Source organism: Mesocricetus auratus, unplaced genomic scaffold (genome assembly GCF_017639785.1).
Source record: "Mesocricetus auratus isolate SY011 unplaced genomic scaffold, BCM_Maur_2.0 Super-Scaffold_100037, whole genome shotgun sequence".
In the NCBI taxonomy this organism is placed as follows: domain Eukaryota; kingdom Metazoa; phylum Chordata; class Mammalia; order Rodentia; family Cricetidae; genus Mesocricetus; species Mesocricetus auratus.
The window spans coordinates 7,499,705-7,521,963 of record NW_024429215.1 but is presented as its reverse complement, the minus strand read 5'-3'; the positions used below and the strand labels follow the sequence as shown (position 1 = coordinate 7,521,963).

The 22,259-nt window shown below is 42.1% G+C and overlaps 1 protein-coding gene, 1 long non-coding RNA gene and 1 pseudogene across 4 annotated transcripts; 1 reads left to right on the top strand and 2 right to left on the bottom strand.

Moving 5' to 3' along the window:
• Window positions 1-314: 314 nt before the first annotated feature.
• On the bottom strand, window positions 315-2,758 carry LOC121135427. Its single transcript, XR_005872552.1, has 2 exons — window positions 2,376-2,758; window positions 315-707 (listed from the first exon to the last, which is right to left on the bottom strand). It is a non-coding gene; the product is annotated as an uncharacterized LOC121135427 (long non-coding RNA).
• A 6,362-nt stretch (window positions 2,759-9,120) lies between these two features.
• Window positions 9,121-22,011, bottom strand: LOC106022319 (leukocyte immunoglobulin-like receptor subfamily A member 6). Of its 3 annotated transcripts, none has more exons than XM_040734064.1 (4): window positions 21,900-22,011; window positions 20,835-21,056; window positions 19,006-19,293; window positions 9,121-10,711 (listed from the first exon to the last, which is right to left on the bottom strand). In XM_040734064.1, the coding sequence occupies exons 1-4, from the start codon at window positions 21,928-21,930 to the stop codon at window positions 10,560-10,562; spliced, it is 693 nt and encodes a 230-aa protein (XP_040589998.1). In that variant the 5' UTR covers window positions 21,931-22,011; the 3' UTR covers window positions 9,121-10,559. The 3 variants fall into 3 exon arrangements, with proteins under 3 accessions (XP_040589998.1, XP_040589999.1, XP_040590000.1); XM_040734065.1 differs by lacking the exon at window positions 9,121-10,711 and adding an exon at window positions 12,929-13,199; XM_040734066.1 differs by lacking the exon at window positions 9,121-10,711 and adding an exon at window positions 13,146-13,279.
• LOC110343537 lies at window positions 9,567-10,096 on the top strand (annotated as a pseudogene).
• Window positions 22,012-22,259: the final 248 nt, after the last annotated feature.

Here is a 22,259-nt window from a genome sequence, read left to right as displayed (position 1 = left end):
TTCCTTATTGCTTCTCATAGTTTGTTTCTTTGCAACCCATAGCATTTACAGGGAGACCCATAGCTGGAAACCAATGTGAGGCATTTGCAGGGAGACCCATAGCTGGAAACCAAAGTGAGGCATTTGCAGGGAGACCCATAGCTGGAAACCAAAGTGAGGCATTTGCAGGGAGACCCATAGCTGGAAACCAAATTGAGGCATTTGCAGGGAGACCCATAGCTGGAAACCAATCCCAGAAGCAAAGAAAGGTATATAGAATAGGGAAAGATAAGGAAATCTGTCTAGAAATAATCCAAGCTAAGGCTAAACATTAATAACTATGAATAAGTCTTTGTTTATTTGGGAGTGGGGTGACAGACCCCCAAATAGTAACAAAAAAACAAGCAAATCAGTATATGGGACACAGAAGATGCATTGAGGAAATAGTGCTGTGAGAGATGAGAGGAAGAGCAGGATCTCTGTTGCTCTTTCTAGAAAGCCACGCCTCAGTGGCTCTGTCTTGGGTCATGTACCTTTGTGTAAATGAACAATACACATCTGTGCTCATCTGGTCTTGCTTCCTCAAACTCCTCACATGACTCTGGCTGGCTTCTTCTTTAGGTTGTTTTTCTTTTTGGCAGAGCACCAAGAATACATGAGGAAGATGAAGAAGACAAGCATCATGGTCGCTGCCAGCCCATTCAGAATATTCCAGAGCCCATGATTATCTGGAAGAAGAAGTGGAGCCAATTAAATGTGATTCCCCAGTTTGGTGGATTACCTTACATTTATTTATTCATTTATTTTTTGAGGCAGGGTTTCTCTGTATAACAGCCCTGGTTTTCCTGGAACTTGCTTTGTAGATCAGTCTGGCTCTGAACTCACTCACAGAGATCTTCCTGCCTTTGCCTCCTGAGTGCTTGGATAAAGGGCATGTGCCACCATGTCCAGCTACCCTATATTTATTTATTGGTGGATAATTAATATAATATTTATTTAGGACACAGTTCTCTATGGTGAACCTAATACTATTTTTTCTGCTAAGTGTACACAGTATTAAACAGAGTCTTAAGGAATTATTGTTAGACTCATATATTAATAGATTCTTCAGCTTTCAGGAGAGGAATTCATGTTTATGACAGATGGTTATTAACACAGAAACCCCAAACTGGCCAAGGTACATAGATTAAGAGTATACAATTCTTGGCATGAAATGAGGCATTTGTATCACCCACTCCAAAAACTCAGGGATCATTGTGGAATATATGGAAGAAAAAGATGGCAGAAAGAGGCTATGGATAACAGGGACTTAGTGTATTCTGACCACAGCTAGATAGCTCCGTATATGAACTTCATAAGTGGTTGTGACTGCTTCCTCAACAGATGTGCAAGCTCAAGCCAGACAAAATTCCAGAGAGGTGAGGTGGACATGAAACCCACTCATAGCCAAGGAGCTGTAGCAAATGATAGTTTCTTGGAGGAGTGTTAGTTTTAGCAGTCCTGATACTAGTAAGTTGATTGTGCTCCAACAGAACATCACATATCCACAAATACATGAGCATCAGAAATAAACTTCCTGAATTTAAAAATGAGAACACAAAGTTAGGTGAGTAGGTCCAGGATGGTTTGGGACAGGGGAGGAATATGATCAAAGCATATAACTTGTAACTCACAAAGAAATAATACAAGTAAAGTTAAAAAAATAAGAATCTAGATGGAAGATGACTTTGTCATCTGAATTTTCCCACATGTAATTCCTGGAATAAATATAACATGTGCCACACCAAGGTCACACTGAGTTCCAAAACCTATGATCCACAACCTGTCCTGCTTGTAAGAGTCGCTGGAGCAATGGTGGCTTCAGATCTTATGAAAGTGACAAACAAATGATTGGTCTAACTTGAGGCCCAAGCCTGACAAGGTTCGGAAGGCAGGCTCTGGAAGTTGGATAACTCAGAGACCCAGGGTATAACTAAACATAGCAGATAAAAACATGAATAAAACAATTCCTAATGATACTTTGCTTTACTGAGACCTATCCCAATTATCATCAGGGCCTTCTTCCAGCAGTTAATGGGAGCTGATACAGCCAAACTTTATGTGGAGCTCAGGGAACCGGGCAGATGATGGGGAGCAAGTGAACACAGTCCACAGAATCAAATGAGCAGGGCTCATAGGGGCTCCCAGAGACTGAAGTGACCCCCCAGAAACCTGCATAGATCTGAGCTAGTCTGTCTGCATAATGCTGTTGTTATTTAGCTTGGGCTTTTGTTGGTTTTCTGACAATGAGAGTATCTTCATCTCTGACTCTTTTGCCTGCTGGTGGGACCGTTTTACTCGTATTGGTTTGCCTCCTCAAGGCCTGATAAAATAATTTTGGCCCGGTCTTATTGTACCTTTTCAAGCCTTGACCAGTGGACATCACTGGGAAGTCAGCCGTTCTCTGATAGGAAATACAGCAGCAGTGGATTTTGGAGAGGTGGCAATGCCATTGTCTTGGAGGACAATATGGAGGGGAGGTTGCTGTCAGGATGTATGAGAAAGAAGTAAGTTAAAAGCAAAAATATATAAGATGTGCCACGAATGCCATTAATGGTGGAGAGGAAGATCCTACCACAATATCCTGTGCTCTGTTACTATTTGTATTAGAAAATGCCTTATGCTTTAGCTAAGTGCTCCTATGTCCTCAGCATATGAAGTTCAGACTGATTTGTCCTTCAGATCCTGTGGGTGGCTGTTCAGGGAAGAAGGGCAGGTTTGGATACAACCCCACTTTCATCCTGAGGCTTCATAAATCTGGAAGATTGGAACACCACAAATCCTGTTTTTATCTCTTATAACTTACATGTAACTAATTGTCAGTTCATGTGACATTTGCACATGAGTATTTCACATTATTAGCCTTATGCTATTGGCAGAGCACTGCAGGACACATAGTTCTGGTCATGTGATCAGCATCTTAACCTGAGATTGACACCAGTGCTCAGTTAATCTGCTTTGCAACTTCTATCTCTACAACACCTTTTAACCAAGCAGCAAATCCTCCCAAAGGGAAAAATTGAAGTCATGCCCATTACCTTAAAGATAGTTTCTCTAAAATTTTCCCTTCTGCTATTCTTCCTATTTCAGGCCTCACCACCCCTCTTCAGGAGGAACAGAGCTAGAATTAGCAGCTGAATTTTCCTTGGAAGGGAGGCAAGTTTCTGATCTTGATAGCTTGCAGGGGTCGTAGGTACAGAAATTAGAGATGAATCATCCCTGTAGGTCCCATGCTTACCTTACAAATCTTCTGATGTTGCAGATTCTGAGAAGCAAAGGGAAATGATGACACTGAGACTACAGAGGTGTGATGCAGCTGACACAACATACTAACCCACGAGTTTTTCCATTATTTTTATTACATTTTTTAGAAAAAGGCTTGCTTCACATGTCAATCCCAGCCCCCTCTCCTTCCCCTCCTCCCACACTCCTCACTATCCACCCAGCCTCCCACACTATCCCTACTCCCTTCCACATAGGGTATATCCAGAGTCTGTCATTTTGCTCAGGGCAGGGTCCAGGTACTTCCCTAAGAGTCCAGGCTGAGACAGCATCCCTCTTTGTGTTATGGACACATGAAATCCATTTGTATGCCAGGGATAAATACTGATATACTGTTCAGGGCCCCATAGGTTGCCCAGACCTCTTAACTGACTCCCACATTCAGGGGGTCTGGATCAGTTCCATGCTGGCCTCCCAGCTGTTGGTTTGGGGTTCAAGAGCTCTCCCTTGTTCATGTCAGCTGTTTCTGCTGGTTTCACCAGCCCATTCTTTACTCCTTTGTTCATCACTCCTCCCTCTAGGTCACTGGGCTCCAGGGGTTCAGTGTTTAGCTATGAGTGTTCGCCTCTGCTTCCATCAGTCACTGGATGAAGGTTCTAGGGTGGCATATAAGGTAGTCGTCAAACTCATTATCAGGCATGGGCATTTAAGGTAGTCTCTCCATTATTACTTAGTTTGCTAGTTGGTGTCATAATTGTAGATCGCTAGAGATCTCACTGGTGCAAGACCTTCCTTCAAACCTATAATGACTCCCTCTATTATGGTATTTCCCATCCTGTTCTTCCCCTATGCTATCCCCAACTCAACCTTCCTGTTCCCCCATGACCTACTCTCTCTTCCTCTTCTCCCCCCTCTTCTTTCAAGGTCAAGAGGGAACAGGAAGGTTGAGTGGGGGGTAGGATAGGGGGAGAACAGGATGAGAAATACCATAATAGGTTAGAAGAGAGATCTGGCACCAGTGAGACATATAGTGATCTAAAAGGATGACACCAACCTGCAAGCTAAGCAATAGTGGAGAGACTACCTTAAATGCCCATTCCTGATAATGAGTTTTACGACTACCTTATATGCCATCCTAGAACCTTCATCCAGTGACTGATGGAAGCAGAGGCAAACTTGTGCAGATAAACACTAAACTGAACCCATGGAACCCAGTGACAGAGAGAGAGAGAGGAGTGATGAGCAAATTGGCAAAGAATGGGCTGGGCAAACCAGCAGAGACAGCTGATCTGAACAAGGGAGAGCTCTTGGACCCCAGACCGACAGCTGGGAGGCCAGCATGGGACTGATCCAGACCCCCTGAGTGTGGGAGTCAGTGAGGAGGCCTGGGAAACCTATGGGGCCCTGGGCAGTGGATCAGTGTTTATCCATGGCATACAAAGGAACATCATGTGTCCATAACACAAAGAGGGATGCTCGCTCAGCCTGGACTCTTAGGGGAGTGCCTGGACCCTGCCCTGAATGAAATGACAGACTCTAGATATCCCCTATGTGGAAGGAAGTGGGGATAGGGTGGGAGGCTGGGTGGTAGTGGTGGGGCTGCGGGAGGAGGGGAGAGAGAATTAACTGGGATTGATATGTGAAGCAAGCTATTTAAATTAAAGTAATAAAATAAAAAAGAGATGACTACTTCTATGTGTGTGTTCAGGGATATGTAGTATGAAAGTACTCTGGTAAATAGAGCTGGGGAAGGGACTCTTTCTCTTTGGGTTTTGGTTTCAACCTGGAGAGCAGCATGTGTACCAGCTTTCTTGCCTTTTCACTTAAGTGATTTCTCTTTCAATAAATATCATAGAACACCCCTAAATTTGTGTAGTTTAATATTTCTGCTTCAGTTTCCATCATCCCATTCCCTAATGTTCTGCTCCATTCCCCTCTCCCTCTCCTCTCCAATCTCCACATCTTTCCCACCCCGAATGGTCCCAATCAATTTTCTCAGGAGAGCTGGTCTATTTCAGCTTCTCAAGAGGGTCCATGTAGGTCTCTCTTAGGGTTCTCCTTGTTACCCAGCTTCTCTGTGGTCATGGACTTTAGGATGGTTATCCTTTCCTTTATGTCTGACATCCTCTTATGAGTGAGTGAATACCATGTTTGTCTTTCTGGGTCTGGGTTACCTCACTCAGGATGGCTTCTTTTAGTTCCACCCATTTGCCGGCAAATTCTAAAATGTCATAGTATTTTACTGCTGAGTAGTACTCCATTGTGTAGATGTACCACATTTTTTATCCATTCTTTGGTTATGGGAATCTATGTTGTTTCCAGGTCTGGTTACTACAAATAATGCTGCTGTGAACATAGTTAAGCAAGTGACAATGTTGTATGAGTTTGCATCCATTGGGTATATGCCCAAGAATGATATTGCTGGCTCTTGAGGTAGATTGATTTCCAGGTTTCTGAGAAACCACCATATTAGTTTCAAAAGTGACTGTAAAATTTTGCATTCCCACCAGCAATAGAGGAGTGTTCCCCTTTTTCCCCATACTCTCCTTTATAAGCTATCATAGGTGTCTTTTATCTTAGCTATTGTGAATGGTGTAATATGGTATCTCAGAGTCATTTTGATTTGCATTTTCCTGATGGCTACAGATGTCAAGCAATTCCTTAAATTGCTTTGGTCATTTGAGATTCTTCTGTTGAGAAGTCTCTGTTTAAATATGAACCCCTTAATTTAAAAGGATTATTTGGTATTTTGATGTCTAGTTTCTTAAGTTCTTTAGGCATTTTGGTATCTATCTGATATAAGGTTGGTGAAGATATTTTCCTACTCTGTAGGCTGCCATTTTATCATACTGACTGTGTCTTTGCCTTACAGAAGCTTCTCAGTTTCAGGAAGTCCCATTTATTCATTGTTGCTCTAAGTGTCTGTGCTGCTGGTGATATTTACGAAGTGATCTCCTGTGCCAATGTGCTTAAGAGTATGCCCCACTTTCTCTTCTATGAGGTTCAGTGTGGCTGGATTGATGTTGAAGTCTTTAATCCATTTGGCCTTACATTTTTGTGCTTAAGGATATATATGGGCCTATTTGCATTCTTCTACATAACATTATCCAGTTAAGCCAGCACCATTTGCCAAAGATGCTTTCTTTCTTCTATTGTATAATTTTAGCTTCTTTGTCAAAAATCCAGTGTTCATAGGTGTGTGGATTAATTTCAGGGTCTTCAATTCAATTCCATTGGTCTAAACTATTTTCATGAATATAGCTCTATAGTAGAGCTTTAAAACAGGAATGGTGGTGTCACCCAACATTCCTTTATTGTACAGGATTGTTTTGTCTATGCTGGGTTTTTTGTTTTTGTTGTTTCTCCATATCAAGTTGAGTATTGTTATTTCAAGTGGACACCGAATTTTTTCACAGTATATGTTTTATTTAAATTAGAAATGTGAATGTTTCACATGTCAGTCCCAGCTCCCTCTTCCACCCCTCCTCCCTGGTCCCTCCACCAGTTCCCCAGTTCTCCAGCCCCACACCCAATCCCCACATCATTCCCCAGGGAGGGTGAGGCCCTCCTTGGGTAGATCTCTAAAGTCTGTCATTTCATCCAGAGCAGGACCTAGGCCCTTCCCCATGTATCCAGGCTGAGAGAGCATCCCTCTATTTGGAATGGATTCCCAAAGCTCATCCATAAACCATGGTAAACACTGATCTACTACCCAAGGATCCAGTGATTTATGTGGCCTCCTCCCTGGCACTGCATTCATGGAGTCTGGATCAGTCCCCTATTGGCCTCTCAGCCATTAGTCTGGGATTCAAGAGCTTCCCCTTATCTGGTCAGCTACCTTTGTAGGTTTCATTATCATGGTCTTGACCCCTTTGCTCATCACTCCTCCATCTCTGTCACTAGGATCCAGGAGTTCAGTTCAGTGTTTAGCTGTGGGTATCTGTCTCTGCTTCCATCAGTCCCTGGATGAAGGTTCTAAGATGGCATGTAGGGTAGTCATTAACCCTATCATCAAGGAGGACTATCAGTGTAGTCTCAACACTATTGTTTAGTTTGCCAGTTGGTGTTATCCTTGTAGATCTCTGGAGATCTCACTAGTGTCAGCTCTCTCCTCAAGCCTAAAATGACTCGAACTATTATGGTATCTCTCATCCTGCTCTCCTCTGTTCTTACCTCGACTCAACCTTCCTGCTCCCCCATGCCTTCTTCTCCCCTCCTCTTCTCCCCCTCTCTTTTTCTTGTTTCCATCTCCCATTCCCCTATGTTCCCAATCTGCTCAGGATATCTTGCCTCATTCCACTTCTCTGGGGTATCATGCATCTCTCCTGGGAACCTCCTTGTTTCCCAGACTCACTGGCACTGGGATTGTAGGGTGACACTCCCCTGATCCATAAATGAGTGAGTACATACCATGTTTGTCTTTTTGTGACTGGATTTCCTCATTCAGGATGGTTTCCTCTATTGCCATCTATTTGCCTGCAAATTTCAAGATTCTATTGCTTTTATCCACTGAGTAGTACTCCATTGTGTAAATGTACCACATTTTCTCTATATTTTTATTTGTGGGGCATCTAGGTTGCTTCCAGGATCTAGCTATTACAAATAATGCTACTATGAACACAGTGGAACAGACATCATTGTTGTGTGAATGGGCATCTTTTGTGTATATGCCTAAGAGTGGAATTGCTGGGTCTTGTGGTAGACTGAGTCCCATTTTCCTGAGGAATTTCCATACTGATTTCCGTAGTGGCTGTACAAGTTGGCACTCCCACCAGCAGTGGAGGAGTGTTCCCCTTTCTCCACATCCTCTCCAGCACAAACTGTCATTGGTGTTTTTGATTTTTGCCTGTCTGACAGGAGTAATATGATATCTCAGAGTTGTTTTGATTTGCATTTCCCTAATGGCTAGTGATGTTGAGCACTTTCTCAAGTGGACACCCAGGACACCAAATTTTTAATAAAGCCAAATGTATGTGGAAATGAGAAAGCTACTTCAACAAATGTTGCTGGATGTCTCCATGTAGAAGAATGTAAAATAGAACCATATTTTTGCCTTGCACAACCTGAAGTCTGAGTGGATCAAAGACCTCAATATAAACCCTAATACAATGAACCTGATGAAAGAGAGGAAAAGTTGCCTTGAGTTCATTTGTACAGTAGATGACTTCCTGAACAGAACAGAACATTTATGAGAGAGATATATTGATCAACAATTAATAAATGGACACATGGGACTTCCTGGGGAGGGGAAATAAAATAGATTTTGTGGATGGTTGGGGGTAGCTTAGAACAGGAGCAGGAGGGATGGATCATTCATCATCAGAGAGGCTTCTTCCAGCAGAACATGGGAACTGGTGCAGAGACCCACAGTCAGACATTTTGCAGAAAGGGATCTAAATTGAAGGTCTCCATTATGTCCTTCATATTGCAGCTCAGGGAACACTGAAGAAGAGGGTAAGAAAGATTGAATGATTCAGAGGTGATAGAGGACACCAGGAGAATACAGCCCACTTCATCATCTAAGCAGGACTCTTTGGAGATGAAGAGACTGAAGCATTTTGATCTTGGGGCCCACATGGGTCTGTATCAGGTCCTCTGCACATATGTTATGTTTGTTAGCTTGGTGTATTTGTGCGGCTCCTAACATTAGAAGCAACTTTGTCTGTGACTCCTTTGCCTGCTCTTGGGACTCTTTTCTCCTATGGAGTTGCCTTATCCAGCCTTGATATGACAGCTTTTGCCTTCTGTTATTCTATCTTGTTTTATCATGTTTGGTTGTTAACTCCTGTAGGCCTGCTTTTATTCTGAAGGGAAACAGAGGAAGAATGCATCTGGAGAAATGGGAATTGGAAGGGAAGGAAAAGTCTAAGGGAGAGTGGAAACAGTTATAAGGATGTATTTTATAAGAGAATAATTCATTTTCAAATAAAAATAAAAACAAACAGGAAAACTCAGAACAACCAGATTCTACCTGTGCAGACCTGAGGCCCAGAGGAGGTAAATGCCAGGCATTTCAGGAACCCATTGCTGCCAGGCAAGCCACCTTCTCCTTCACTTCTGGTCCACAGCCATCCCCTTCTGGATCAGCCTGAACTTACTGCTCATCCAGAGTACTGGAGGTGCCCTGCTGGCAGTGATCCACACCCCTGGCAAGGGGGAAGAGCTATGTTGTCCCAGGCTGCCCCAGAGAAGCACAACCAGGGCAGGTCACCACGGGTTCACTCCCTGGACCTCCACTGGGTTCCTGGAAGGCAGGAGCTGGCACTGAGTCAGAGTCCAACCCTCCTCCCCAGCTGCCCTGTCCACCTTGCCAGGAAAGGCAGAAGATGCCAGTGAAGGAAAAAAGAAAAGCCCATGGAGTGGCAGGAGCTGTCACAGAATGTGGGGGGCTTAAAAAAGTATCAAATCTCCAGCTATTGCAGATCCCAGCCTTCTTCTAGACTAGTAGTGGAAGGGAGATTCTTTAAGAAAAACGTGCCTGGCTTGGTTTTATGAATATGCAGGTCTTAGTGAGACTGTGGGGCCAGAAGGAATGGAAGAATTTTGTGAAGACATTGGTGGTGAATCTGCAAATATTAAGTAAGTTTTATCGTGGAAAGTGGAGGCTAATAGCATGGGACTTTTTTTACCAAGGAAGAATGGTTAAAGGGAATGACCTCATTGTAGTGTGACTGCACAGAAGTTACAGAGCAGATTTCATTCTCTGGGCTCAGAGATGAATGCCATGCCATCATTTAAGAATATCTTCAGATATACCATTGATGTTGCAAGGGATAAAGAACAGAGAAGCCTAGATGACACCACTAAGTCTATGTTAGCTCCTGTCATTGGTGGTCATTGGAGGAGAACGGCCTAAAACAACAGTCATCATAGATGAGGACGATGCATATGGAACTTACTGCACTCGCAATCAGCATCTACACAAGGACCAGGGGAAGGCGTTGACATTCCTATGTCTGTAGGATGTTGGCACTGGTGACAGCTCTGTGTTGATGTAAACAATGCAATACACTCACATTCCAAAGTAGGATGTCCACAGGGTAGCAAGGAAGAATGAAGAGGAAAGCAATCTTGTGCAGAGAAATAAGAAATGAAGAATGGCACTACATGGAACTGTCCTACAGGATATACAGGAGACAGAAACAGGGAACTACTACTAAGGGTATCTCTCCTACAAACACCACACAAAGAATTCTGAAATTCTAGTCACATCGCAGGTATAATACCACATCAGCTGACACTGAATACTCAGCAGAGAATTCACATCGCCTCTTAGACTCTTGATTGCCAACATTTTGTTGACGTGTAGAAGGGAGCAGCTAGGTGCTCATCTTAGGGCTCTCTGAAGGCCCCATGGGCTCTCTTCTGCTCTTCCAAGCATCCAGCAATAGAGCCCCAAGGGTTAACACAATGATGACAGCCATAATGAGCCGGACGCTATTCACTAATCTGTAATTTGAAGGAGAAGTCTCTGTGGAGGAAAGCAAAAGCAAAATTGAAAGATTCTATAACAACAAATATCAACTTTATTTTGTGCTGGTTTCTCTTAAATCACTTCTTGTAGTGATATATTATTTATGATTTCTTAAAGCTTGCCAAAGTTGCTGGGCATTGGTGGCACAGCCTTTAATCCCAATACTTGGGAGGCAGAGGCAGGCAGATCTCTGTGAGTTCGAGGCTATCCTCTTCTACAAGAGCTAGTTCCAGGACAAGACAGCCTCCAAAGCAATACAGAGAAACCCTGTCAAAAAGAAAAGAAAGGAAAAGAAAAAGGAAGCTTGCCAGAATATTCAGAAGGCAAAGCCAACCTCAAGCTAGAGACAAGTTGGTGGTACACACCTTCAATCCCACCACTTGGGAGGCAGAGACAGACTGACTTCTATCAGTTTAAGGCCACACTGAGGTACATGAGATATACCCAGTCCTTAAGAGAAACTGCTCACACAAAGATGGTCTTAGCATTTGGGATCACACACCTTTAATCCCAGGATTCTTGAGAGGTATTTAAGACAGGGTCTCAGAGCTGGCATTCATTCTCCAGCCACATTGAGGATAGGAAGACTCAGTCTGAGGATTCTCTAGGCATGTTGAGGAGAGCATAGCTGTTTGGGATTTCAGTCTGTGGTTTGGTGGAGGCAGGATCACCTTTCAGCCTGAGCTAGAGATAAGAGCTAGTAGCTAGATGCTTTGCTTTTCTGATCTTCAGCTTGAATCTTAAAACCCCAAGATTAGTCTCTGGGTCTTCTATTTATTGTGCTGCTATTGGAGCCCAACCTTCAAGTAGGAATTCACCAGAAAAAGCCTCTCCACCAGGCCAGACCCAAGGCTGAGCTGCAGGCTGGGACTCCTGCCTGAGTCCCTGCATGACCAGCTGGGTTTTCGTTTGCTTCCTCCTCAATTCTTTGAGCAAGTGTGGGATTTTTTCAGTTGTAACTTTTCTAAACTGTCTTCAGATGCTACCAAAACTCAGCAGGCTTTTGTCCTTTTCCTACAGCCCCTCCCTCAGGCTGACACTCTCAGCTCACAGTCACAAGGTAGGTCTCAGATTCAGACATGCTACAACAATTCACTGACACTATCAACAGACTTCAAAAGTCAATGGAAAATTCTTAAAGGAAGAAACTAGTTAAAAGGGAGAGTTTTGTGGGTTTCTCTAGAATCATTTTGACCCCTTTGCTCATCACTCCTCCCTCTCCACAACTGTTCCATGAGTTTGGCTCAGTGCTTGGTTGTGAATCTCTCCTTCTGCTTCCATTAGCTACTGGATACAGGCTGGCTTGAATGGTGTGTTTAAGGTAGGCATCAATCTCATTATAGGGGAAGGATATTTGAGGTAGCCTCTCCTCTATTGATTCGATTCTTATTTGGGGTCATCCTTGTGGATCTCTGGACATTTCTCCAGTGTCAGATTTCTCTTTAAGCCTATAATGTCTCCCTCTATTAAGTTATCCATTTTCTTGCTCACAGAACACAGTTTAACAGCTGGGGAAACCACCATAGGACTGATCCAGACCCCCTAAGCATGGGTGTCAGTTAGGAGGCCTGGGAAGTCTATGGGGCTTTTGGCAGTGAAACCAGTATTTATCCCTACAGCAGGAATGGGCTTTGAGAGCCCATTAACTATGGAGGGATACTCCCTCAGCCTATATACAGGAGACAGGGCCTAGGTCTGCCCCAAATGATGTGCCAGATTTTGATGATCCCTCATGCAAGGCCCTATCCATACTGGGGAATGGATGGGGGCTACGATGGCAGTTGTTGATGGGGACCAAGGGATGATAGGAGGGAGAGGGAGCTGGAATTGGTATAAAATTTTTAAGTTGCATAAATATTCATTTTAAAACAGAGAGTTTACCCCTACACACTAAAATAATGGAAAACACTATCAAACAGGAGAAAAGTATGTCTATTTGTGATTACAAATGGATGGTTTAAAATGGAAAAATTAAATGAAGGGATAATCACCTGAGATTGACATACTGTTAATTATAGTTTTCATAATCTTTGTTGTTGGTTTGATAATTCTTGATTTATTTCAAAAAAGTTAATTCATATGAATGCTATAATGCAGGTCTTTGAGAGACTTATTGCAGCTGATTATAGAGATACTCAAACCCTAACTGAGAAAACAATTGGAGAAACAAACTCCGCATTACATTTTAAGGTTAAAAAGGAACACTCTAAGGTCTTAAGAGAATAATCTTTAATGTATCCAGTAAACTTACAATCAGTACAAAAATGTTTAATGTGAACTTTCTGTGGGATGTATGGATATATAATATTGGGTAGAAACACAATAAGGTAGCTGGGTGAAAGGTGAATTTTGCATGACAGAAAGGATACAACATTTGAAAAATGTTTTCAGGACACAAAAAAGTGGTTTGATGATGATCCATGTGAGAACTGACAGCGAAAGAAGATCCTGAAGAGTTCTTGTTCAAAGGGGACACATGGACTCTCTGTCAATACAAGGACAGGTGTGAGGAGGATGCATGGATGCTTTCCAGCTGGGGGATCTTTTGAGATGTGTGTTAAATGTCTGCAAAGATAAGTTTCAAATATCCCTTTGGATATATGGTTCTGAAGATCATAGTGTATTTCTTGGCTGAAGCAATAAAATTTAAATCAATCAGCAAATGTTGCATAGAAATGGACACCTGGTTTGTGTAGTCCCCAACAACAACCCTGTATGACATCTGCTCACACAAAAAGTAACCATGTGCCACACCCTTCACTATTCTACATGAGATTTCTTACTCATGCCTTCTAATGTCCATCTTTCCATCTTTAACCTGTGTGTACTTGATGTTCTCTATCCCACGCTTTCTATCTCAAGGATGTTCCCAAGTTGAACTTCCATGGCCCTGCCCACCTTGTTCCCCAAACCTGTAACATGTCCAATCTCTTAAAACCCCAAGACATCCAAAATGACCAGAGGTTCTAAGATATAAGGAAATAAGTCTCCTCCATTAAAAAATCTGGCACCGCAGTTTCTAAGTTGTCTTCTGTTAATGTTTCCTATATTCTTCAGTGGACTGTTCAGAGGTGGCACTATGGTGGGACAGGTAAATGTCATACACATCCCACATTAAGGAAACTTTATTATGCAACAGACAAGGACCATTACACATTACATTTCATATACCACTAAAAACACAACAAACCAAAATGCAGAGTTGTGGAGCTCACTCACGATGGATACAGATACAAAACAAATCCTACATTGTGAAAAAGAGGGAGGAAAGATTGAAGGAGTCAAAAGATCAGGGAATTTGTTATGGGACTGTGTCTCCTACAAACGTCAGTAGTAACACCCATAAAGTTTTACCAATATGACTGCCTAAACATAAGCTGAAAAGGGACAACAAAATAGACATGCCAAAGTAGATGGGAGAAAGCCCATGAGCTCTCAACCCAACATAAGTAATTACAGAGAATTAGGAATTTCCCACAGAGAGTGGGAGAAACAGTATTCTCCAGAGAACACAACACCAACTGGTTATCCAACATAAAATGGTCAGCTCTGGAAACACACAATAACAAAATATAGAATAAGTAGGTTTTATTAGAAACATACATGTTCAATTCTGAACATCCATGCCCCAAATACAAAGGCATCCGTGTTTGTAAAAGAAACATTACTAAAACTCAAATCACATATAAAGCCCCACACACTTGTAGTGGGAGAGTTCAACACCCCACAATCAACACTAGGCAGGAACACCAGACAGACACTTGACAAAGAAGCAAAGGGACTAGTAGAAATTATGACCCAATTGGGATTAACAGACATTTACCGAACATTCTATACAAAAATTAATAAATCTTCTTCTCAGCGCCACATGGAACCTTCACAAAAATTGACCTCATATTTGGCAACATATCAAACCCCAACAGGTACAAAAAATTGGAATAACTCCATGCATCTAATCAGACCACCATTCGCTAAAATTAGAATTCAATAACAACACAAATTGCAGAAACCTACAAACTCATGGAAACTGGAGTATGCATAATTGCACCATTCCTGGATCAAAGAAGAAATAAAAAAGAAATTAAAGACTTCCTAGAATTCAATGAGAATGAAGACACAACATACCCAAACTTGTGGGACACATTGAAAGCAGTGCTACAAGGGAAGTTCATAGCACTAAGTGCCCAAATGAAAAAACTGGAGAATAGTTACATTAGAGAATTAACAGCACAGCTGAAAGCTCTAGAACACAAAGACACAAACTCACCAAGGAGGAGTAGATGTCAGGAAATAATCAAAATGAGGGTTGAAATCAATAAAGTAGAAACTAGGACAACAATACAAAGAATCAATGCAACAAAGAGTTGGTTCTTTTAGAAAATCAACAAGATACACAAACCTTTATCCAAACTCATGAAATGGCAGAATGTGAAAATGCAATTAACAAAAGCAGAAATGAAAAGGGGGATATAACAATGGACTCTGAGGAAATCCAGAGAATCATCAGGTCACAAAATTCGAAAATTTAAAGGAAATGGACAACTTTCTGGATAGCTATCACTTGCTAAATTTAAATCAAGAAAGATAAGCAATTTAAATAGATCTATAACCCCTATGGAAATAAAAGCAGTCATCAAAAGTCTCCCAACCAAAAACAGCCCAGGTCCAGATGGCCTCAGTGCATAATTCTACCAGAAATTCAAAGAACAGCTTATACCAATTCTTCGCAAAGTATTCCATGAAATAGAAGCAGAAGGGTCTTTGCCGAACTCTTTCTACAAGGCTTCAATAACATTGATCTCCAAGCCACACAAAGACACAACTAAGAAAGAGAACTTCAGACCAATATCTCTCATGAACATTAATGCAAAAATACTCAATAAAATACTGACAAATTGTATCCAAGAACACATCAAAACAATCATTCATCACGATCAAGTAGATTTCATACCAGGGATGCATGGATGGTTCAACATACGAAAAATCCATAAATGTAATAAACCATATAAACAAGTTGAGAAACAAAAATCACATGATCATCTCACTAGATGCAGAAAAAGCCTTTTACAAAATCCAACACCCCTTCATGATAAATGTCTTGGAGAGATCTGGGACAACAGGAACATACCTAAACATAATAAAATCTATACACACCAAACCAATAGCCAGCATCAGACTAAATGGACAGAAACTCAAAGCAATTCCTCTAAAATCAGGAACAAGACAAGGCTGTCCACTCTCTCCATACCTCTTCAAAATAGTACTTGAAGTTCTAGCCAGAGCCATATGACAACAAAAGGAGGTCAAGGGGATACAATTTGGAAAGGATAAGGTCAAACTTTCAATATTTGTGGATGATAGTTTACATAAGTGATCCAAAAAACTCTACCAGGGAACTCCTACAGCTGATAAATACTTTCAGCAATGTGGCTGGATACAAGATGCACTCAAGAAAATCAGTACCCCTACTATATACAGACGATAATAGGACTGAGAATAAAACGAGAGAAGCATGACCCTTTACAAATGCCACAAACAATATAAAATACCTTGGGGTAATGCTATCCAAACAAGCGAAAGACCTGTATAGCAAGAACTTTGAGTCTATAAAGAGAGAAATTGAAGAAGACTTCAGAAAATGGAAAGATCTCCCATGTTCTAGGATAGGTAGGATCAACGTAGTAAAAATGGCAATCCTGCCAAAAGCAATCTACAGATTCAATGCAATCCCCATTAAAATACAAGTACAATTCTTCACAGACCTTGAAAGAACAAAAATCAACTTTGTATGAAAAAACAAAAGATCCAGGATTGCCAAGAGAACCTCACTCAACAAAGCAACATCTGGAGGCATCACCATCCATGACTTCACACTCTATCATAGAGCTGTAGTCCTGAAAACAGCTTGGTATTGGCACAAAATAGACAGGTAGACCGATGGAATTGAATTGAACATCCTGATATTAAGCCATACCTGTATGAATATCTGATCTTACACAAAGAAGCTAAAAATATACAATGGAAAAAGAAAGCATCTTTAACAAATGGTGCATAACTGGTTGCTGGCATGTAGAAGAATGTGGATAGATCCATGTCTATTGCCATGAACAAAACTTAAATCCAAATGGATCAAAGACCTCAACATAAATCCAGCCACTGAACCTCTTGGAAGAGAAAGTGGGTGGTACCCTTGAACGAATTGGTATGGGAGACAGCTTCCTGAACATAACACCAGTAGCACAGACAGTGAGATCAACAATTAATAAATGGGATCTACTGAAACTGAGAAGCTTCTGTAAGCCAAAGGACACAGTAAACAAGACAGAAAGGCAGCCTATAGAATGGGAAAAGATCTTCACTACCCCCACATCTGACAGAGAGCTAATCTCCAAAATTTACAAAGAACTCAAGAAGCAAGTCTCCAAAACACCAAAGGAGCTAATTAAAAAGTTGGCTACAGAACTAAATAGAGAATTCTCAATAGAGGAGTCTAAAATGACTGAGAGGCACTTGAGAAAGTTCTCAACATCCCTAGCCCTCTGGGAAATGCAAATCAAATCAACTCTGAGATACCATCTTACTCGTGTCAGAACGGCTAAAATAAAATCACCAGTGACAATTTATGCTGGAGAGGTTGTGGTGAAAGCGGAACACTCCTCCACTCCTGGTGGATGTGCCAACTTGTACCACCACTATGGAAATCAGTATGGAGATTCCTCAGAAAACTGGGAATACACCTACCACAAGACCCAGCAACACAACTCTTAGGCATATATCCAAAAGATGCCCATTCATACAACAAGTATGTCTGTTCCACTATGTTCATAGCAGCATTATTTGTAATAGCCAAAACATGGAAGCAAGCTAGATGGCCCACAGCTGAAGAGAAAATGTGCTACATTATACAATGGAGTACTATTCAGCAGAGAACAATGGAATCCTGAAATTTGCAGGCAAATGCATGGCACTAGTAGAAACTATCCTGAGTGAGGTAACCCAGTCACAAAAAGACAAACATTGTATGTACTCTCTCCTATATGGACTTTAGAAATATATATGGCGAGTGCCAGACTACAATCCCATGGCCAGAGAGTCTGGGAAACAGAACCTTCATCCAATGACTGATGGAAACAGAGCCCACTGCTAAATACTGAGCTGAACTCAAGGAATCCAGGGACAGAGAGGGAGGACTAATGAGCAAAAGGGTTAAGACTGGGCTTGTTTAACCCCCAGAAGTAGCTGACCTGAACAAGGGGTAGCTCTTGAGTACCAGACTGATGACTGGGAATTCAGAATGGGACTGTTCAGGACCCCCTGAATGTGGGTGTCAGTGAGGAGTCCTAGGCAATTTATGGGGCCTTGGGTAGTTGATCAGTATTTATCCCTGGCATACAAATGGACTTTGGGTGCCCATCCCCCAATGATAGATGCACTCTCACCCTGGGCTCTTGTGGGAGGGTCTAGGCCCTTCCCTGGATCAAATAACAACTATGGACACCCCCATGGAAGGCCCTGGAGGAAGGAGGGGGAATTGGGTGTGTGTAGTGGCAGGGTGTGGGAGGAGGGGAGTTAAAGGGACCTGGGATTGACATGTGAAGCAACCTTGATTCTAATTTAAATTTAAAAATAAGAAAATAAAATATCATAGGACAACCCTAAAAAATAAAAAGAAACATTCATGTATATACATATACATACATGCATATGTATATCCATGTACATGCATATAAGAACAATTAAAATGAAAAGAATCCATGAATATTAAGGAGAGCAAGGAGGTGTACATGGGAGGGTTTAGGGAGAGGCAAAGGAGGGTAGAGATGGCATGTTGTATCATAATATAAAAGGCAATGAGAAAGCTTGATGATCTCGTAAGACCTGAAAAATGATGGTCAAAAAAATCAGATCAATGGAGAAACTAGAAGATATTCTTTCAATTTTCCATCACCATTGATAAGTGATGTACTTGTCTCACACACAACTCAGAAAAGAATATTGGAGGATAGCAGTCACCAGATAAGTGTTATACCATTTTTGACAATGGTTCCCATTATGGATAGGTGAATACTTCTATTCTCCAGATAAATACACTTGCAACTGCCTCTAAAATAATAAAATTGATGCATAAAATTCAGAGTCCTTAATGGAAATGGAGCAAATACAGTCATAATAGCAGTCCCATGTGTAACACATAGCACACAGGAGACTACTAGTGGTATAGATATATGTCACATAGCATCTTTTGAGGCCTCTCTAAGCAGAGATAAGGAAAAAGAACCAGACATACTTACCCGGGATTGACAACTCAAGGGGATCACTAGACAGGGACCACAAGTAGGAATTGCTTTTGTAAGAGCCAAAGCATCTGTAGGTCCTCCTGTTCCCTGGGCTCACAGGGGAGATGAGGAATGCACTGTGGGACTGATGTGAGCAGTTCTGGGGTAAGGAAGCATTTCCACCTCTGCAGAGGATGAAGATCTCAAAGGAATGAGGTGTGTGACAGAGGAGAGTCACATTTCTTTCTGAGAATCCCTGAGGTCCTGTATCTACAGTAAGGGATGGTTTCTCCTTGTAAACACCTGGAAGTAAAAGACCCTGCTATTAGTTGGTCATGGTGACACATGGCTTTAATTCTAGCACTCAGGAAACAGAGGCAGATTGATCTTTGTAAGATTAAAAACAACCTGCTCTATATCCAGCTTTCAAAGGCAGACAGAGTTACATGATGAGACCCTGTTTCAAAAGAACTACAAAAAGACTCCTATATTTATTATTTAAGGTCTCTATTGCAGTGATGGAATACCATGACCAAAAACCGAGTTAGGGAGGGAAGGGTTTATTGGCTTATGATTCAAAATTGCTATTCATTACTGAAGAAGTCAGGATAGGAACTCAAACATGGTATAATGATCCTGGAGGCAGGAGCTGATACAGAGGCCATGGAGTGGTGCTTCAGACTGGCTTGCTTCCCATGGCTTGTTCTGATTGCATTCTTATCGAAACCAGGACCACCATATCAAGCAAGGCACCAGCCACCATAATCTGGACTCTTCCCTGTTAATCACTACTTGAGAAAATGCATTGCAGCTGGATCTCATGGAGGCTTTTCCTCAGCTTGGACTCCTTCCTCTCTGGTGATTCTACATTGTGTCAAGTTGACAAAATTCAGGACAGTACAGCTGTGTTATTTTTACAGTGATGAAAAATAAGCCTACAATTCAGAGTCTGACCAGAGAGAAAAATTAAGACAAAAGGAAACTCATCTATTGCTAATCTATAGGGATCACAAAACATGGTTCAATTATTTATCCATGAACCAGGAACATAGAGAGGCTCTAAGTATGTATAGAAGGCTGAAGTCAGATCCCATGAACTCCATCACTTAGGGGCTATAGTCGAATTTCTGAAGGGAATCCAGAACATGGTCAGAACAGATGGAGAGTCACAAACCAAACAGAGGTTCAGGGGTTGAATCTTATTTGGTGGAGTTATTTCCTAATGTACACAATGCACTGTGTTCTCTGTTCATCGCCATATGAATGGAGTCATTGTCCAGGTCAGTAATGTTAGTACTAGGAAAGTAGGAAAGGAGGAATCATTAATTCAAGATTATGTTAGGCTACATGATAAGTTCAAGGCCAGTATGAAATATGTGAGAAAATGTCTCGGAGACACCTGCCAATAAAAATGGAAATTGAAAAGCAGAGGATGAAATGAGAGAAGAAGAGACAAGAGAAGAGAAGAGAGGGGAAGAGAGAAGGGGAGGGGGAGAGGAGGGGAGGAGAGATAAGAGGAGGGAAGGTAAAGGGAGAGGAGGGGAAGGGATAACAGGGGAGAGTGGAGGAAGGGAAGAGAAAGGAGAGGAGAGGAGGAGGAGAGGGGAGAACAGGGGATGAGAAGAGGGGAGAGGAGAGGAGGGTAGAGGAGAGGAGAGGGAAGACATTAATATATGGGAGCAGAGCTACAGGGCAGGGCCTGTGACCGGGCATGTGTGGTTCAGCGAGGAAGTCATCAGAAGCTGATGCTTAAGAACAGTGTTCTTGGGCAGTTCCTCACCTGTCACCACCATCTGCAGTTTGTCATTAGTTTGTGACCATTGACCTCCCCTTGGTGTACTCACAGTAGTAAATCCCTGCACTGATGTGCGTCATATCCTGCTGACAGAATTCAAACACCTCCTGGGCTCCCTCTGGGGTATGATCAAACCATTTTCCATAAGGTTCATCATAGTAGAGATGCACTCTGGTCACTCCAGGAGGTGTCCTGCAGAAGATGCTCACATCACTGTCTGTGGAAATCACAGCTCCTGGAACTGCCCAGATGGAAGGTTGGGGTGGTAGCCCTGGAGAGACATAGGAAAAAAGCACTAGTTAACTAATGTCAGGAGAAAAAGTACCCCAAGGCGTCATAGAGTAGCTCCCACAACAATTACTAATCAAGAGAATGCCCCACAGACATGCCCATAGGCCATCATGGGGGAGGGGGATTTCTCGGCTGATGTCCCTTCATCCCAGATCACTCTCCCTTGTGTCTTGTTGAAAGAAAAGTAAACAGCTTACCTCCAAAGTGAAATCTCATCATTTTCAGAGTTAAGTTCCTGGCATATTTCCAAAGACATAATCATCTTTACTCTTCCCAAACGATGTAAGAATAACTCCCATACATTTGTGCTATCAACCAGCTCAGGAATGAAAACCCATGGGTTGCCATTCCTCACACCAAACTTTACCACTTCCTTGGCCCAATCAGCAGGAAACCCCATTAAATCACTAACCTATGTCTGACTTTGACTCTTGCTTCCATGTAAAACCTAAGCACTATCCCACCTCCAATATCACACAAAGCCTGGGAGCCTCTGAGAATAAATGAATCCCATCTGCACCACATGCACATTAGACAGTGTTTATTCACCTCTATCTCATGGAGCTTGCATCTTCCCAAGAACAGATCTCAGTAAGAGTGCCAGACAACAGCCAAGGTGAGAAGAGATGGGAGTAAAAGAAAACAAATTTGATACCAAGTGTCTGTATCCTCACGAGGGAGCATGTGTGTTCAGGTTCCTCCTTCTCAGGGTCATTTGTTTCAATATCCATCAGACACAGATATCAAGTGGGCATTACCAGCATTTGGTGGAATTCTGTATTCTTTACCACTCTGGCTAAAAAAAGACCCCTGTCTCACTTACCAAATCCAAGAAGAGCAGCTTCAAGATCCATGACAGTGCCTCATGCCAGATCTCCGCAGAAACAGCATATAGGACTGGTGGTGACCCAGTACACACAGAGGGACACACCCATGGGAATGAGCAGGCTGAGGGAAGGGATTGTGACATCCAACAAAAAAGAGGAAGAGGATGTGTTCTTGCACAAGACCTGTCTCTGTCTTCTTTCTATCCCACAGCTCTAGACAGGGCAATGATTCCTCTATGTACTTACTATTCTGGCATTAAATTCTCAATGACACTATTCAAAGGTGTAGGAGTGATGGTATTCCCTGGCATCCTCATATCTGATGTAGAAGACTTGCGACCAATGTTTCAGAGAAA

Coding starts and splice junctions, on each gene's coding strand:
- LOC106022319 (XM_040734064.1), bottom strand. CDS start 21,930: ATGGATCTTGAAGCTGCTCTTCTTGGATTTG. Junction 21,057..21,899: donor AGCTGCTCTTCTTGGATTTG/GTAAGTGAGACA, acceptor ATGTCTCTCCAG/GGCTACCACCCCAACCTTCC. Junction 19,294..20,834: donor CAGTGCAGGGATTTACTACT/GTGAGTACACCA, acceptor TTTTACTTCCAG/GTGTTTACAAGGAGAAACCA.